The 19,813-nt window shown below is 36.5% G+C and overlaps 1 protein-coding gene across 2 annotated transcripts in view; it reads right to left on the reverse strand.

Moving 5' to 3' along the window:
* Window positions 1-19,813, reverse strand: part of MARCHF1 (membrane associated ring-CH-type finger 1) — a 459,926-nt gene that overhangs the window by 306,136 nt on the left and 133,977 nt on the right. For both annotated transcript variants that reach the window (XM_066280136.1, XM_066280125.1), the window contains exon 2: window positions 18,282-18,430. In XM_066280136.1, the coding sequence (XP_066136233.1) occupies window positions 18,282-18,392 (111 nt within the window). In that variant the 5' untranslated portion in view covers window positions 18,393-18,430. The remainder of the gene's footprint in view (window positions 1-18,281; window positions 18,431-19,813) is intronic.

Raw genomic sequence — 19,813 nt, forward strand, 5'->3', positions numbered from 1 at the left:
GAATCCTTTTTTCATCTGTGATTTATTTACTCCTATTTTATTCCTTAATAACAGACAACTCTGGAGTCCCAAACTATAACTCAACAATGAACAACCCTGGATACCAAAAATTCATTCATTAGATAGTACAATACCTAGAATGGTGAATTACTAGATTACTTGTTCAAGTTTAAATATTGTCATTTTATATCATGTAACTCTGTCAAATATTTGTATGTATGCACACAATATTCTCTATGAAGTACACAGAAAATAGGAAACATTTAGAACTCTGGATTCCTGCTCTGCCACTTACCTAATCTTTCTGAACCTTAGTTTTTCTGTCTGAGAAATGAGAACAGCAATATTTACTTTCAGAGTTAACATGAAGTTTTGAGGTACATGTCTAAACATTTTGATATAGAATAGGCATTAAAAATGCTATTGCTGGATATTGATTATTGAGTTTTGAGATATAAATTTATATGAGAACTCTATGTTGCTTGTATTTTAAATAAGAAATAGTTCTGGAGTCTTCAGTTCCACTCTGAATGAACATACCACTTATTTCCAGGTACAGTTTTTATTCTGAGGCAAAAACAAGGTGACAAATTTTAACTCAATTGATCCTGCCTGCTCCCTTTCCATAAAGTGTAACAATATTCCCATCAAAGCCAGGAAAAAGAAATCTTTACCATCTGTGTCATTTGTGAGTAGAGACAAACAGTGCCCTTCAATTCTCCCTATACACCTCACCTCTCAGATTTAGGTATAAACAACTCTGCCCTTTGGTCTTTATATAATGAAATTAGAATATTTAAAATCCAATGTATTCTAAACACTATACAGATAGTAGAATTATACAATTATCAAGAATTCAACATCTTTCTGAGGAGCTCACAATTTAATGTGTATCTAAATTAAACAGACAGAAGTGACACATTTTGATAGAGCAGCTGTGAACATGATCTCGTGATTTACTCCCTAGAGGAAAAGATCTCTTCGTATAAGGTGCATTTTTAGCTCAATTATTACTATTGTGAATAATCCTGTTTTGACATTGTTCCATAACTATACAATTAAAGTTAATATGCTACTTTAAGCTGCACAGAGAATGCAATTTTTCTTCATGGCGTGATGTTTGAAGCATCAGTCTTTCTCTTTGCATTCTTCAATTTTATGTGTTTCTATAACAACCACTGGGATACATTTTTTTTATATAATTTTATTTTTTTAATGGGGTGACATCAATAAATCAGGATACATATATTCAAAGATAACAAGTCCAGGTTATCTTGTTGTTCAATTATGTTGCATACCCACCACCCAATGGGATACATTTTTTAATGATTTTTCTTTTTTACAAAAAATCAAAGCTCTTGAAGACATAATGGCTTTTATTTAATTTCCCTCATTTGTTTTTTAATAGTTATTCTAATATAAGTTTAGATTTTATTCACTATTGCCTTTGGCAGTATTTAGTAAAGGCTTTGTAATAGCTATTAAAAACAATAACTGATAAATGATCAAATAAGAAAGAAAAGGAGAGAGAAAATGTGTTTTAAAAAATCTTACAAACTCTCTCTACGCTGGTATAATTTATTTTCAGAATGCATAAAGTCAATTGTATAATAAACAACTGGCCTTCTTGCTCAGAGACTAAAAAGAAAATTAAATTTAAAATAAGGTGAACCTGTTGAAAACAAGTCAATAGGTTTAATGAGAAATTTAATATACTCAAACTCCTCTTTCTATTCACTTAACATTTGGTTTCTAAGAGAGGTTATGTTTGTGGGGTAATACCAGTCTATTTGTTACAGGTAGATAAATTATTTCCTTTAGCTTGGTAAGACTAAAAGTAGATAATGGAATAATTGGAGAGTAAGGAAGATGACTCCGGTAAATATCAGTTGGTAAATGTGATTTCTTAATAAGGACACATGTATATTTCATTGTCTTAGGCATTAAAAAAAACTACCTATAATATTTTAAATGATTAAAGGAAGAATTTTACCACAACAGAATGTACTTTTTATAATCAAAATCTTAGTTTCTAAAACTTTAACTTTATATAAATATTTTGGTCATTAAAATCATCTCAGAGTTGTTTGATGTTTAAGATTAGTTCTTCCATATTTTAAGGCATCTGGCATTTTTAATAAGAAAAGCAGATTTTACGTATAATACATTGTACTTAACAGACTTTATAAACAAAAAGCATTCTCACTTTTGTTAAGTAAAAGCTCTCTGTTAAAATTTCATCCTTTCCACAAATTGTGTTATGTTCCTATTATTCCAAACACCAGAAATATAAATAGGAAAGACTTTAGGTTTTTCATCTTATACCCTACTGTAAAAAAAAAAAAGAAAGAAAAGAAACCAACATGCATTCATACCACTATAAATACTTTCAGATAAAGATGAGTCTATGAAAAAACAACAAAAATAAATAAAGAATTGGCACAGAGAGTGAATAGATGCAGTATTAGGAGCAACTCTAATCAAGGTTGTTATGGTAGACATACCAAGTTTTGAATAAGAAGCTGGCTATGAAAAGATCTAAAGAAAGAAAATTTTAGGCACATAATCCAGATTCATTAATAATACATACGTAGTCTTTATACTATGTCCATAATTTATATAGTAAACATCATCTCCATATTACTAAATTTTGAAGCAGATTACTTTCTCGCTCAGTTTTATTTGCTAACATCTGTGCATAAAGATAGTTGAGTTGGATCAAATTCTATGGTCATTTACCAAAAAGATATAATTCTCCACTCCAATCTGGTGATTAAATATTATATATTAGATTTAAGATACCATACTCTAATCAATTCAACCAATTCTATTGCTGAATATTATAAACACAAATAATTTAAAACATTTTGTTCATGTTTAATACAAAATAGTTCAAGCTACTAGACTTAGATATGTCTATTTTCAAGAGCAAATGATAACTACTCTGCTTCAGTTTTACAGGTTTTAGGTAGAATAAGAAAAAATGTGGTATACTTACCTGTCTACAGCAAAAGATCTACCTCACTTATTTTCCTTTAGGTTTTCATCAAACTTTGCTTTTTTGTGATATTACTGGTTTTTAAAATGTTAAGATCTCATATTTAATTAAAGTTATTTGAATTCTAATCATTCATTCATTTATTTTCTGTATAATATTCAGGGACTATCAGTGTTCATTGAATCATAAAGAATGGAATTCTAGAAAGTCTCAAGTTTAGGGGCTTATTTCTATATTTACAAATGTCCAAGTGGGCTGGTTTAATATAAATCAAAAGAAATAATAGTCCAGGCTGTGAACAGTGAGAACAACAAATAAGCTGATAATATCATGATTCTTCAGTTAAGGCAAAAAACCCATCTATGTGCTTCTAATAGAAGTCAAAGTAAAGCACATTATTATGATTTTTCATAAGATTAATAAATGTGAAATTTTAACCTGCAACACATCTCCTATTTTGAAAATAAAAAATTATAACACAATTTAGCATGGATCTTTTTAGCTATTTGTTCTACTTACTAATACTTATCAGATTGTATAAAGAGGTACTTTGTCCGGTAGCTTTAAATCTTGATTTTCTAAATGTATTCAAATAAGCTATGTCTTATTACTAGATAGAATTTAAAGCAATTATGAAAAATCTTGCAATTTAAAATCAAAGAGAAATAGGTTCACCAATTTGCCCTTCTGACTTGTTACTCTGGAGAGTTATTTAACTTCTGATTCACAGTATTTCACTTGTAGTATGCAAACATTTCTCATTTAGGTGTAGTATAAAAATAATCTCGAAATTAGAGGACTTGGGTCCTTATGATTTGGAGTGAATTACCTAAACTCTAAACAACATCTCTATTTTAGTAATTACCATTTGGATATCTAATTTGTATTGTATATATCTTAGCATGGTTGGGAACTAAAGCAAAACAGAGAACATAAAGACTGCTTTGACAATTATAAAGCTTTTTACACATATATCTTATTACAAGTCTCTTTCCATTTGAGTTTAATTCATATGCATTACATACTTCTCTTTCAAAGCTTTCATATCTAGTCCCTCTTCTTTAGTCTTTTGTGGAGCAGCAAGCAGCCAACTCTGAACAAGCACACAGAAGGATGGGAATGTAAATTCATGTTTGGAAGAGGCAGATCACCTCATCAAACACATATACTGATACAACTATTGTCTATCAATAGCCTCAAATGATCGCTTTTGATTACAACCATTGATGGCAAACCTTTTTTACAAAAACCACCCACTTTTGCAGTGCTGGTCAACCTGGTCCCTCCCGCCCACGAGTGGGCGTTCCAGCTTTCATGGTGGGCCAATCGCGGTGCCATTTGGTTGCTCCGATACCCCCACCATGAAGCTGGAATGCCCACTCGTGGGCGGGAGGGACCAGGTTGACCAGCACTGCAAAAGTGGGTGGTTTTTATAAAAAAGTTCACCAACACGTAATTATAAGAAAGTAATTTTCCCTGGAGTTGTTGCTGACCACCTAAAATGACATTTTTTTTAATCTCCCTATAGATTTTCACTCACATAGATTTCTTCAAGTCTATTTCTCAGAAAATGTTTCACCTTCCTATTTCAGATTCTTATAATCCTTGCTCTCATTTTAAATTTAATACTAAAACTCTGATTTGATTCAAGAAATTGCTTAAGGGTCTAGTTGGCATAAGGTACTTTGTTTTTGTTTTTAACATGTAAGCTTGTATTACAATAAATTTTAAAAAGATGTTTCTTTTTTACTTGTCACATAAGGGGCTCCCTTGTGTCTCGGGTTACATTTGCAAAAAAATGGTTGCTTAATAAGCATCATCTCCCAAGTCCATCAATGTTCTCACTCATTTGAAAGATTTTCAGTTAAATAAATACTTTTTGAATTTAAAAATACAGTTAATCTGAAATCCCTTGTAGAAAGAAAGATGCCCCATTCTTTTCAGTTAGGTCAGTTATTGAGGTTGCAGTAGTGAAAATGGCTGTAATTATATATCAGTCAATGCAGGGCAGGGAATAATCGAACAGACACATAATAATCAGGAGATTATAGAAAAAAAAGGCCATATTTGTCTTTATGCCACACTATAATGTATTATTATCTTTTTTTTAATAAATAAATTTTTATTTTAATGGGGTGACATCAATAAATCAGGCTACATACATTCAAAGAAAACATTTCCAGGTTATCTTGTCATTTAGTTCTGTTGCATACCCATGACCCGAAGAGAGATCGTCCTCCACCACCCTCCATCCAGTTCTCTCTGTACCCCTCCCCCTCCCCTTCTCCCTCCTTCCCTCCCTCCACCCCCCGTAACCACCACACTCCTGTCCATGCCTCTTAGTCTCGCTTTTATGTCCCACCAATGTATGGAATCCTGCAGTTTCTGTTTTTTTCTGATTCGCTTATTTCACCCCGGACAATGCTACCAAGACTCCACCATTCCGCTGTAAGTGATCCGATGTCATCATTTCTCCTAGCTGAATAGTATACCATGGTGTATATGTGCCCCATCTTCTTCATCCAGTCCTCTATTTTTTTTTACAGTGATTAAAAGCCTTTAAGCAAACTCTTGGCCAATACAGCAAGAATCCATAAAAGAGTAGTGTCCTTAACATGTTCACCAAGTCCAAGTTGGCCCCATCACCATGCCAAATCCCTGAAAAATGCAACCCAACTACAGTTTAGTCTGTTAGGAGCTGTCACAGGGAGCAGGAGTCCAGGAAAGTTCCCCACAGGAAAAGTCCGCATAGCACTGGAATTGTTGTCACCATTCTATACTTTGCAGCTCATGTCCAAGTCCCAATGACCGCTGCTTCTAGCTGGTAATGATTCAGGTAGACTGGAAAAAGCCATTTGCAGCATGCGTGGATATGGAGCTTCTGTTCTCCTCTGCCTGGAGAGTTGAGACCAGGTTGCTTTTCCCTGGAGCTCTGTGACTGTGGCATGGTAAAGAGAACCTTGGGATACACTAAGCTGGGTGGCAAAGGTAAATTCATAATACAAGTTGGCAAAAGGAGGAAAAAGAGCTCTAAATTAGGAGTAGATCCCAGCCTGAAATATCAGTGGGGCATTGAAGTAGGAGGGATAAAGGAAACACTATATATTAAGCAAAGCAGCAGAAAATAGGACTATCAACACCCACAACGGAGATCTTTGAGGGAAGAATAAAGAACCTGACTATTCAGGCAAAACATAGTTAAGTGGCCCTTGATCAAATGAGATCAGTTTATCTGCTTCTTGGAAGAAATACCCTAGGCTCATCCACAGTGTCGTAGATGGGGCCGACGGCCCTGGGCACCTTCAGCCTTCAGTGGCAAACCCCAGCTTTCTGGGCAAGGTTAGGTCATAAGTGGCTGGAGCAGGGCTGGAAGAGACTGAACCCTCCCTTAGAGGAGCGAGGGGGAAGCCCACCTTCCCATGTCTTTGTTTCCTCACAGCAGAGGTGTGTAAGCCTGGCAGGCTTTAGCTCAATGACCTTCCTTTCCACTATTGAAGCAGAACCCAGATGGCATCCTATGAGACCCCTTTGGGGCGCTGGAGCCTTTAAGGGTGTATCCTAAAAGCTGGTAGTTCCCCTGATCTCTATTGGGCTTTTTCTGCCTCTAGGTATCTTAAAAGCCATTCTCAGAAGATCTCGCTGAGGGGTTTGAGGATCCCCATCCGCCTATATAAATCTTTTCCATATATCTGGAGCTATTTGGAAAAAGACAAAACAGTGTTATTAGCTAGATCTAATAAAGAAGGTAGTAGTTTGCAGGCGAAAAAGATTTGGTGTCTCCTGTTCATCAGCATTCAAAAGAAATGTAAATTTTTTTTAAGTAAAAAGCATGATATGGTAGACTCGTCGGAGTCATTGGCCTGGTGTGCAGGATTTCCGGGTTCGATTCCTGGCCAGAGCACACAAGAGAAGCGCCCATCTACCTCTCCACCCCTCCCCCTCTCCTTCCTCTTCATCTCTCTTATCCAGACCTCAGCCAAGGTTCCACCGGAGCAAAGCCACCCTGGGTACTAAGGATGGCCCCATGGCCTCCGCCCCAGTCGCTAGAATGGCTCCGGTTGTAACAGAGCAACACCCCAAATGGGCAGAGCATTCCCCCCTGGTAGGCATGCCAGGTGGATCCCAGTCAGGCACATGCAGGAGTCTGTCTGACTGCCTCCCCATCTCCATCCTCAGAAAAATACAAAAAATAAATAAATAAAAGAAAAAATACTAAAAAAAAAAAAAAAAAAAAAAGGACATTCCCATGTGCTAAAGCTCCAGGAAGCATGGAGTGAGCTTGAGTATGTCCTATGAAACATGGAGCTCAATGTTGACATATAAGTCTTTGAAGAAGGAGGAACTGCTGAAATAGTTTATCAGCATTTGTCCCTAAGATAGCAGTCTTTATAGTGGGAACACCATATGTAAATATTTGCTGTCTGTCTATAGATTAAGGGGGGAATATGGCAAATGCTGAAAAGCCATGATCTTTGTGGCCCTCCCCTTCCCAAACCCCCTTCCTCTTCTCCCCCCACCCTGTAACCCCAACATTGTTGTTCATGTCTCTGAGTCTCATCTTTATGTCCCACCTATGTATGGAATCATATAGTTCTTAGTTTTTTCTGATTTACTTCTTTCACTCAGTATAATGTTATCAAGGCCCATCCATGTTGTTGTAAAAGATCCTAAGTCGTCATTTCTTATGGCTGAGTAGTATTCCATAGTATATATATACCAAAGCTTTTTAATCCACTCGTCCTCTGATGGACACTTGGGCTGTTTCCAAATCTTTGCTATTGTGAACAATGCTGCCATAAACATGGGGGTGCATTTCTTCTTTTCAAACAGTGCTATGGTGTTCTTGGGGTATATTCCTAACAGTGGTATAGCTGGGTCAAAAGGCAGTTTGATTTTTAATTTCTTGAGGAATCTCCATACTGTTTTCCACAGTGGCTGCACCAGTCTGCATTCCCACCAGCAGTGCAGGAGGGTTCCCTTTTCTCCACATCCTCGCCAGCACTTATTCTGTGTTGTTTTATTGATGAGTGCCATTCTGACTGGTGTGAGGTGATATCTCATTGTGGTTTTAATTTGCATTTCTGTAATCATTAGTGATGTTGAACATTTTTTCATATGCCTATTGACCATCTGTGTGTCCTCTTTGGAGAAGTGTCTATTCATTTCTTTTGCCCATTTTTGGATTGGATTGTTTGTCTTCCTGGTATTAAGTTTTACAAGTTCTTTATAAATTTTGGTTATTAACCCCTTATCAGACGCTATGTCAAGTATATTCTCCCATTGTGTAGTTTGGCTTTTTATTCTGTTCTTATTGTCTTTAGCTGTGCAGAAGCTTTTTAGTTTGATAAAGTCCCATTTGTTTATCCTGTCTTTTATTTCACTTGCCTGTGGAGATAAATCAGCAAATATATTGCTGCGAGAGATGTCAGAGAGCTTACTGCCTATGTTTTCTTCTAAGATGCTTATGGTTTCACGGCTTACATTCAAGTCTTTTATCCATTTTGAGTTTATTTTTGTGAATGGTGTAAGTTGGTGGTCTAGTTTCATTTTTTTGCAGGTAGTTGTCCAGTTTTCCCAACACCATTTGATGAAGAGGCTGTCTTCACTCCATTATATTGTCTTACCTCCTTTGTCAAATATCAATTGTCCATAGAGCTGTGGGTTTATTTCTGGGTTCTCTGTTCTGTTCCATTGATCTATGTGCCTGTTCTTATGCCAGTACCACGCTGTTTTTTTTTTTTTTTCTTTATTCATTTTTAAAGAGGAGAGAGAGAGGGAGAGAGAGAGAGAGAAGGCGGGAGGAGCTGGAAGCATCAACTCCCATATGTGCCTTGACCAGGCAAGCCCAGGGTTTTGAACCGGCGACCTCAGCATTTCCAGGTCGATGCATTATCCACTGCGCCACCACAGGTCAGGCTACCACGCTGTTTTGAGTACAATGGCCTTATAATATAACTTGATATCTGGAAGTGTGATACCTCCCGCTTTTTTCTTCCTTTTCAAGATTGCTGAGGCTATTGATGTTCTTCTTTGGTTCCATATAAAATTTTGGAATATTTGTTCTATGTCTTTGAAGTAAGTCATTGGTATTTTAATCAGTATTGCATTGAATTTATAAATTGCTTTGGGTAATATAGACATTTTAATGATGTTTATTCTTCCTAACCATGAGCACAGTATATGCCTCCACTCATTCATATCTTCCCTGATTTCTTTTATGAATGTTTTATAATTTTCTGAGTACAAGTCTTTAATCTCCTTGGTTAGATTTATTCCTAGGTACTTTATTTTTTTGGTTGCAATGGTAAAGGGGATTGATTCCTTGATTTCTCTTTCTGACAGTTCATTATTAGTGTATAAAAATGCCTCTGATTTCTGAGTATTGATTTTATATCCTGCCACCTTGCCAAATTCATTTATCAGGTCTAGTAGTTTTTTGACTGAGACTTTAGGGTTTTCTATATACAATATCATATCATCTGCAAATAATGATAGTTTTACTTCTTCTTTTCCAATTCGGATGCCTTTTATTTCTTTTTCTTGTCTGATTGCTGTGGCTAGGACTTCCAGAACTATGTTGAATAAGAATGGTGAAAGGGGGCACCCCTGCCTTGTTCCTGATCTTAAGGGTATTGCTTTTAATTTTTGCCCATTGAGTATGATGTTGGCTGTGGGTTTGTCATAGATGGCCTTTATCATGTTGAGGTATGTTCCCTGTATTCCCACTTTGCTGAGAGTTTTGATCATGAATGGGTGCTGGACTTTATCAAATGCTTTTTCTGCATCTATTGAAATTATCATGTGGTTTTTCTCCTTTCTTTTGCTTATGTGATGAATCACATTGATGGATTTGCGAATGTTGTACCAGCCTTGCCTCCCAAGAATAAATCCTACTTGATCATGGTGTATAATTTTTTCCATATATTGTTGGATCTGGTTTGCTAATATTTTGTTTAGGATTTTTGCATCTAAGTTTATCAGGGATATTGGCCTATAATTTTCTTTCTTTGTGTTGTCTTTGCCTGGTTTTGGAATCAGAATTATGCTCGCCTCATAAAAGGAGTTTGGAAGTCTTCCTTCCTCTTGAATTTTTTGAAATAGCTTGAGAAGGATAGGAGTTAGTTCTTCTTTGAATATTTGGTAGAATTCACTTGTGAAGCCATCAGGCCCAGGACTTTTCTTTTTTGGGAGTTTTTTTATAGCTTTTTCAATTTCATTTGTTGTAATTGGTCTGTTTAGGTTTTCTGATTCTTCCAGATTGATTTTTGGAAGATTATATGACTCAAGGGATTTGTCCATTTCATCCAGGTTGTCTAGTTTTTTGGCGTACAGTTCTTCATAGTATTTTCTTACAATATTTTGTATTTCTGTTGTGTCAGTTGTTATTTCTCCACTCTCGTTTCTAATTTTATTTATTTGAGTCCTCTCTCTTTTTTTCTTGGTGAGTCTCGTTAAAGGTTCATCGATCTTGTTTACTTTTTCAAAGAACCAGCTCCTGGTTTCATTGATCCTCTGTATTGTTTCTTTAACCTCTATGTCATTTATTTCTGCTCTGATCTTTACTATTTCCTTCCTTCTACTAGCTCTGGGCTTTACTTGCTGTTCTTTTTCTAGTTATTTTAGAAGTAGGGTCAAGTTGTTTATTTGAGCTTTTTCTAGCTTCTTGAGGTATGTCTGTAATGCTATAAACTTCCCTCTCAGGACTGCTTTTGCTGTGTCCCATAAATTTTGAGTTGATGTATGCTCATTATCATTTGTTTCTAGGAATTTTTTAATTTCTTCTTTGATCTCAATGTTAACCCATTCATTGTTTAATAACGTGCTATTTAGTTTCCAAGTGTTTGAATGTTTTTCAATTTTTCTATTGAGGTTGATTTCTAGTTTAATGCCATTGTGATCAGAGAAAGTGCTTGATATGACTTCAATCTTCTTAAATTTGTTGAGCCCGCTTTTGTGCCCTAACGTGGTCTATTCTAGAGAATGTACCATGAGCACTTGAAAAGAATGTATATTCTGCTGTTTTAGGGTGAAAGGTTCTGAAGATATCTAATAAATCGAGTTGATCTAATATGTCCTTTAAGTCTGCTGTTTCTTTGTTGATTTTATTTCTTGAGGATCTATCTAATGATGTTAATGGGGTGTTGAAATCCCCTCCTATTATAGTATTGCTGTTGATCTCACCTTTTAAGTCCATCAAAGTCTGCTTTATATATTTAGGTGCTCCTATATTAGGTGCATAGATATTTATAATGGTTATATCTTCCTTTTGGATTGCTCCCTTTATCATTATGTAGTGACCTTCTTTATCTCTAACTATGGTCTTTGTTTTAAAGTCCATTTTGTCTGATATAAGTATTGCTACCCCAGCTTTTTTTTTTTATTCCATTTGCATGAAATATTTTTTTCCATCCTTTTATCTTCAGTCTGTGTGCATCTTTAGATTTAAGGTGTGTCTCTTGTAGACAGCATATGTATGGGTCCTGTTTTCTTATCCACGCAGCTACCCTATGTCTCTTGGTCGGATCATTTAATCCATTAACATTTAAGGTTATTACTGATATGTAATTGTTTATTGCCATTTTTTTCTTTAAAACTGTTTTTCTCTTTTGTTATATTCTTTTTTTTTCCTTTGATCTGTTTACAAGAGGTCTGTTAGCATTTCTTGCAGCCTTGGTTTGGTTGCAGTGAATTCCTTGAGGTTTTTTTTTGTCTGTAAAGCTTTTTATTTCTCCTTCAATTTTAAATGATAGCCTTGCTGGATAAAGTAGTCTTGGTTGTAAGTTCTTGTTCTGCATTACTTTGAATATTTCTTGCCATTCCCTTCTGGCCTCAAGTGTTTCTGTTGAGAAGTCAGAAGTCATCCTTATGGGGGCTCCTTTTTAGGTGATAGTCTTTTTTTCTCTAGCAGCTTTTAATATTTTCTCTTTATCATTTAGCTTTGGTATTTTAATTATGATGTGTCTTGGTGTTGGTTTCTTTGGGTTTCTCCTTAATGGAGTTCTCTGTGCTTCCTGAACATGTGAAATGTTTTCCTGCCTTAATTGGGGGAAGTTTTCCGCTATGATATGTTTGAACAAAGTCTCTATCCCTTGTTCTTTCTCTTCTTCTTCAGGAACCCCTATGATGCGGATGTTATTTCTCTTCATGTTGTCACAGAGCTCTCTTAGAGTTTCCTCAGACTTTTTGAGTCTCTTTTCTTTTTTCTGCTCTGCTTCCATGCCTTTATTTATTGTGTCCTCTAACTCACTGATTTGATTCCCTGCTTCATCCATCCTGCTTTTAATTCCTTCCATTGTATTCTTTATTTCAGATATTGTATTTGTCATTTCTGACTGATTCTTTTTTATTATTTCAATGTCCTTTTTTATATTTGTTATCTCTTTATTTAGGTTTTTGTAATGGCCATCTATGGTTGTTCTAATATCTTTGAGCATCCTAACAATCGTTATTTAAAACTCTGCATCTGGTAATTTGGTTATATCTGATTCACTTAGGTCCTTTTCTGGGGATTTCTCTTGGTTTATTTGTGTTGTATTTCTCTGCCTCCGCATTTTCTCTTCACGGGAGTGGCTGTGATCACGTGCTCGGGTGCACAAAGGTTGGTGGCCTTGGCCTTTGCCCTGCCCCCGTGTGTGACGTTATGCTCGTTCCTGAGGGCACTGGCGAGCATCTTTGCTCAGCTGCAGGTCTCTGCCTGTTTCCGAGCTTTCACCCTGCCCTTGCAGGAGTATTCCACTCAAGGAACAGCTGCTAGCCTTGGTTCTACCGCCGGGCAGGGCTGCGTGCCCAAGCTCAGCTCTGTAGCAGAACTCTGCCTCTTCTGGGCTTTTGGCTCCACTCCCCCGGGAGGAGCCGGCTACCAAGTCAGACAGCAAGCCTGGGTTGCAAGGGCGGGGCAGGGCTGTGCTCCTCTGCCCTTGCTCCGGGGCTGGTCTCCACCCTTTCCGGGGTTCCCGCCCTTCTCCTGGAGGCTGGATTATAGGCTGCCAGCAGCTGAGCTTGACCGCTTTTGCACGCCACTTTCTCCCCAGCCGGGCAAGATTGAGCTCACACCTGAGCCCAGTGGTGGCCTGCCAGCTTCCGCCCCTGCCAGCAGAACCGCGCTTTTGTCTCCCACTGCCACCCGCTCTCTGGTGTGCCCTCAGCCGCGTGGGTGGGGGCGTTGCAGCTCGGACCCTAAGGCTCACTACTGTAGACCCGAAAGCTCCCTCCTTCTATGTGACTCTGCTCTGAATGCCGCAGGGGAGCTTGTTTGGCTGCTCTCCTGCTTCCCTTTGCTGGTATTGCTCTATAATGTATTATTATCTTATTTACATTCTTTGTGTTTAGCCAAATATATACAATTTGATAATGACTGTTTTGTCCCCAAGCTGAGAGAGACACAATGACTTGGATTATTAGAATCCCAGCTTTACCAGTTATTACCTAACTCAGTTTGGGCAGGTTTTTAAATTTCACAATGTCTCAGTTTCCTTGTCTATAAAATAGGGATATTACTTATATCTACCTCTTTGGATTCTTTTTTTTTTTTTTGTATTTTTCTGAAGCTGGAAATGGGGAGAGACAGTCAGACAGACTCCCGCATGTGCCCGACCAGGATCCACCCAGCATGTCCACCAGGGGGCGATGCTCTGCCCACCAGGGGGCAATGCTCTGCCCCTCCCGGGCGTCGCTCTGTTGCGACCAGAGCCACTCCAGCACCTGGGGCAGAGGCCAAGGAGCCATCCCCAGTGCCCGGGCCATCTTTGCTCCAATGGAGCCTCGCTGCGGGAGGGGAAGAGAGAGACAGAGAAGAAGGAGAGGGGGAGGGGTGGAGAAGCAGATGGGTGCCTCTCCTGTGTGCCCTGGCCAGGAATCGAACCCAGGACTTCTGCATGCCAGGCCGACGCTCTACCACTGAGCCAACTGGCCAGGGCCACTCTTTGGATTCTTGTATTAAAAAATGAGACTATGTTTAAAATACTTAGAAAAGCTTCTGGTATTCAATATTTAGTCATCCTGATCCTCCTCTTTCTTTTTCTCTTCCTCCTACATCACTTTTCTTCCTCTTTTTTCTTTCCTCCCTCCATCCCCCAATTCCCCCAATATTATCCTTAGGTGGGTTATGATAGCTACAGGAAAGCCTCAAATGTTCTGGGTGACAGCGGAGAAATAATCAGTAAAAGCATGAGTATACAAAATGGAAATGTAGTAAAAATACTATCTCTCAAAGAACAAATGCATTTCTGATAGAGGTTGGCTAAATGCTTTAATTTCCTTATTCTGGAATTCCTTATTTCATCATTGTCAGATACACCGGGGTATGTCGTTAGTATGTAGTCAATGGCCCCAGGGTAGAAATGATGCACTTACTTCCAAACCTAACCAGGTGTCTCCACGATCACCCACTCACACTCTTTCCCTTAGCTGATAAACTCAGAGGCCCAGTGTTCTACACAGCAGACCCGCAGGAGGGGAGAAACAGGGATCCCTGCATTCATTGCTAGAGAGTCGAATGTCCTATACTAGACTGAGTCATGAGCAAAAGCAAACCCTTACTATATTAAGCCATTGAAATTTCTGAGTTTATTTCTTAAAGCTCTTATCTTAATTTTCATTCTGATTACAAAGCTAGTACCAGTCAGCTCTAAATTCATTCTTCTAAAGTCTGTTGTAAGATGCTGGGAGTCTTCCAACCAGATTTCTCCTTTGCCATTTATCTGTTGGGCAGGTCGTGTCAATGCTATTGCAAAAGGAAATTAGAATACAGGAGGAGATTCTTGCTTACCCCTGTTTTTTGTTAGTATCATCCCAGCAAGGCTTCTTTAAGTCAGCAGAAGTTGGGTCCAGTTTCTAAGTTTTTTTCCATATTCTTTGAAATATCTTTATTGCACCTCCCACTTGAATATGTAAGAATTGAGAAATGCCCATTAGGATTCTGCATCCTATCTTCTCAGAGTCCCTCTTCTGAACTACAGTTTCCTACAGCAGCTGAGAAGAATCTGTGCTCAGAGTGTGAGGTGCAGCTCTGAGGGGCCTTCCTCAGACCTGTAGGTTCCAATAACACCAGCCTCCTCCCTGTGCTACTCCTCTGTATCGCTGGTCATTACTTCCTGCACTTACTAAATTTGTGTATACCTTCTGGACTTTTTCAACAGAATATATATACATTCTTCTCAAGTGCACATGGAACATTCTCAAAGATAGATCACATGTTAGGACACAAAATAAGTCTCCACAAATTCAAGAAGATTGAAATCATATAAAGTATCTTCTCTGATTAAATAGTATAAAACTAGAAATTAACTACCTTAAAAGAAGTAGAAAACAATCAAACACAATGAGGCTAAATAGCATGCAATTAAACAACGAATGGGTTGGCAATGAGATCAAGGAAGAAAATATCATCTTGAGAGAAACATGGGAGAAGAAGAAATAAATGGCATCAATGAAAGAGCTCTCTTAGACACATGACTATCAGGAGCCAAGGAGATAAAGAACTTTATGAATATTTCAGAGGATTGTAGCAATAAAATACCATGATCCCAGAACTATGAGCCTTGATATATTTTTTATTTTAAACAACTCTTGGTCCCCAAGAGTTGTTTCCTGTTTTCCACAAAAAGGAAAAAATATTTCAGGCTATACAAACCCCAATAGGCACTTCAAATGTGGACAAGAAGAATAATAGAAAAGGAAGAATTTCCCAAGGGGCATAAGCAGATTCTGGAGAAAGCTGTGGACAAGGGAGATGGACAAAACCTTTTCAAGAATCCTCCCTGGCCTCTAGTTTAGGAAGACTTTATAATATCTGTCCTGTAGGATTTCACCTCTGATTTCCATGTATATTTGGTTCTTTCTCTTTCCAAGCAAAAGTGGTCATTGTGGTTTCCCTCTTCCAACTTCTTATTAGTATATTGGGTATAAAAATGTGGTAGGAACTGGTTGCAAAAATACAGAAAATTTATTCAAAGATGATTTCACCATCATCATTATTTGATGAAGACAATGAATAAGCAGAGATCACAGACTTGGACTGAATCCTGTAACTGAAAGCATTTTTAGTTATCTCTCTCAGAATGTAATAATCCTTCTTCATGAGAGAGTGGAAACTTGACAAATATTTGGCAACTGAATGGTGGGCTGTGGCTTAAATAGGCTAGATGCTCACTATTTCCATCTACTTTGGGCCACATAATTGCCTAACATTTACCAGTGTCTCTTACAGTTCAGATGGGGCCATGAGACTAGGTTCTATCCAATGGGAAGATATCCACACATTCCAGTCTGCTCCATAATAGTCCATGCAGCACAAGGGTCTGTGTAGTCTCTATTTTTTTCACAGTGAGCTAAGAGGCCACATGCTTAAGTAGGCATCATCAAAAGATAAAAAGAGTCTATATCTTTGAATCATCATTTGACAGCAAAACATCAAGGAGAGCTCACTATGACAGAAGAAAGAAATATTTGATTTTTCTCTGTTAAGAAACTGAGTTTTTGAGGTTATGTTACTGTGGCTGAAGTTTATCTCCAAACATAGCATTAGATTTTAAAAGATTAATTACTGGGTTTAATCAAAGTAGTAACTTGATGTCTTTTTCTTTCTACTAAAAATATTTGAATGGGGAGAAAAATGTCATCAGGAAAGAGAAAGAGTGTGGTAAAGTAAGAAAAAGTATTGGCTTGAGAAGCTTAGCCTCAAGTAATGCTTTCATCATTTACTAGCTAAGTGACACTTGTGAAGTCAATTAATTTTTCTGGGCCACAGTTTTTACACATCAATAAAATGAAGCTAATATTAGGTTACCCAATTATAAGAGAAAGCTGGGCCAAATGTTTGCTCAAGATTTTTTTATGGTTTTGATCCATGGTTTTATGAAATAGGAATTACACAGTAAAGCCACTAATGAAAGCAAAAAAGTCAATTTTTTTTTTATTTTTAAACTTTTAGCTACTGCATACCTGACAAAGTCCAGCTTTACGAATAATATGTTTCAATGATGTTAATTCATTCCAAGTAGATTTATTAAAAATAGCAATTTACAAAAGAGGTGAAACAGTAAAGATTACAATTTCAGAGAATCTACTCCCTAGATCTTTGACCATCCAATTGTGTTGCACACAATTCTCCAGACCCTCCTAAAGTGATGAAATTGATGTAGGACTCCCACTTCTATCATTGGTCAACTGAAAGCCTATTTCTTGAGGTGGTTTCTCTTGATATCCACTCAATAATGTGTGTTAAAATCATTATTTCTATGGAAATTACCAAATGACTCAAAAGTTAAAAACAAACCTAAAATCATTGCTCAAATTTAACTGTACATTCATCAACTAGTAAGTTAGGCTAATGACAACATTTGTATTTCTATAAAATCATAAAACAATAACTAAAATATATCTAATATGTTCAAATAAAACCTAGAGACTAAATGGAATTTTCCTTCTTTAAGTCAGAATGAAGACTGTTGTAGCCAAAATCTAAACAAATAACATGTAAAACTCTTTTTGCTAATTAATGAGTTTTCTTTTCCTAACCACAGGGATATGATGGCTAGCTGGAGCTGAGCCTTTAAACCTAAAGGAGAAAACTAAACATAAAGGAGTATATTACTGAATTGTCTTCAAATAATTTTTGCAATTATTTCATTCACAATTTTATATGAAAATTATAATTTTAATCTCTTTTGACATTTTTATTTATTTACTTATTAATTAATTTATTTTCTGAGCACAATAAGTTTTTTTAGGGGGGTTGATCTTTTTCTTTTCATTGAATTTATCAGGGTGACAATAGCTAACAACATTATACAGGTTTCAGATGCACAATTCCATAACACATCATCTATACACTGTATTGTGAATTCATCACCCCAAGTCAAGTCTCTGTCTATCATCATTTATCCCCCCAATACCCTCCTCTACAAATTTTAGAATATATATTAAAATATGTGATTCTGATTTTATATTGTTTTTGAATAATTCCATTTGCTTTGCCCCATTGATTCTGTTACGCAAGTATAGAATACAAGACAAGAACTTTGAATATCTTTAACATCCCTAACATAATGGAAGGGTAAAGAAATAGAAAGAAAAAAATTGTTGTCTAACCTGAATTAAATGTGATTATTATGACATTAAGATATTTCTATTAATATCCATTAAGTAAACTGAATCTATATGAACAATATAATACAAATGCAAACAAGAATAATGTATAGTTTGAAAGTCATCCCTCTCCCCATTTTCTTAGCATTCCATTTACAGAAGAGCTATTTTTGAAGTAAAATAACTTTTCACTCACCAGTGTGGAGGTTTGTGAGGCATCAGCCAACTCCCCTGAGATCTCGGGTGTTCGGGTGTTGTTTGGGATTCTGTGAGGGTTACGGGCTATCGCTTCACACCAGCCCAGCATTTTCTCCTTCCTTTTATCCCTTTTCAATTTCTGAAATTCTGAAAATAATTTACATTCCCTGAAACAGGTCACTTATTTCAGTTGTCTACTTTTGGAAAATGTACATAATTGAAATTAAATAAGCAGTTTAATGAAATACTAATGGAGACATTTTATTTTAACCATAGATTATAAGAAAGCAAAGAATATGCCAATTACTAATAATATTCCCAGAGCCACAGGTAAATGAAGACAGTACACATCTATTCAAAGAGCCTAATGTGTACATCCCAATTTGTGACCCTTCTAGATTGTGTGAATTTCTTGCATCAGGTTATAGAGTTATTTCCAGGGATCAGTTTATTACATGACAATGTTAACGTGGGAGCTAAGAAAAGACAAAGTTTCTGTTATATCTTGATATTTCAATGACATATAAAATTTGGCATAGTTTTTCAGCTAAATGGCCTACAGATGCAGAATAAATTGAACACAGGCCAGTGAGAAAGATTACTCATTCTAAGTACAGCATGATTATCTCCTTGATAAAGTTCTTTTAACTAAAGAAGGAATTTTAGTACAAACATGGTATACTTCCTATATATCTATCACCAGAACAATCTATTCAAAAATTAAAAAATTTTAAATATCTGTACTATCATGAGTAAAAATATTACACAATCCTTTCTAGTTTTCTAGAACTTCTCATTTGGGAAATTATTATTACTATTATTTTTTGTCTTTGAAAAAGTTGTATCAACAATGACTTTTAGCCTAATGGAGAAAACATTCTTTCCCTTGTAAAGTTTTACAGCCTACTTTTCCACTTCACCACCTTCAGTAATTAGGAATAGTATATTGCAGGTCTTTAGTTAAATACATTACACTGTCAATTAAATATAAAAAATAATGTGGAGTAATTATTTTTCACAGCATTGAAAGCAATTAGCAATCTGGTAGTTTATAACATTTCAGGGATTCAAAATAGCACATTTCATACCACTAAGAAAAGTAACAAAGAAAGGTGGCACTAACAGATTGTTGAGTTATTACTCTAAATGACAAAATACTCAAGTTAAATGAATCTGAACAATATAAATAGGGAAGTTTTAAAAAAGTTTCATAAAAATTAAGTCTAAAATTCTCAAAGGTGATTTCTTAATAAGACTGGTAACCTGAGTGAATCATTCACTCGTGGTGCAGGGAAATGGTATGGGAGCTTGTAAACAATTGTTTGAATGAGCAACAAATTGTTAATGCTTGCCCTTTAAAACACATTGCTTGAGATTTTACTGAAAATTCTTATCTATGGTATATAAAGTCTGCATATCCAACTAATTTGCACTCCACAGAAAGTAAATATTTCTTTATTCCTCAACACAGGAATTTGGTTACTCATCAGCTTTAAATTACATTTCTTGAAGTGTGCTAAGAGTAAATGA

This window comes from Saccopteryx bilineata, chromosome 1 (genome assembly GCF_036850765.1).
Source record: "Saccopteryx bilineata isolate mSacBil1 chromosome 1, mSacBil1_pri_phased_curated, whole genome shotgun sequence".
Classification (NCBI taxonomy): Eukaryota; Metazoa; Chordata; class Mammalia; order Chiroptera; family Emballonuridae; genus Saccopteryx; species Saccopteryx bilineata.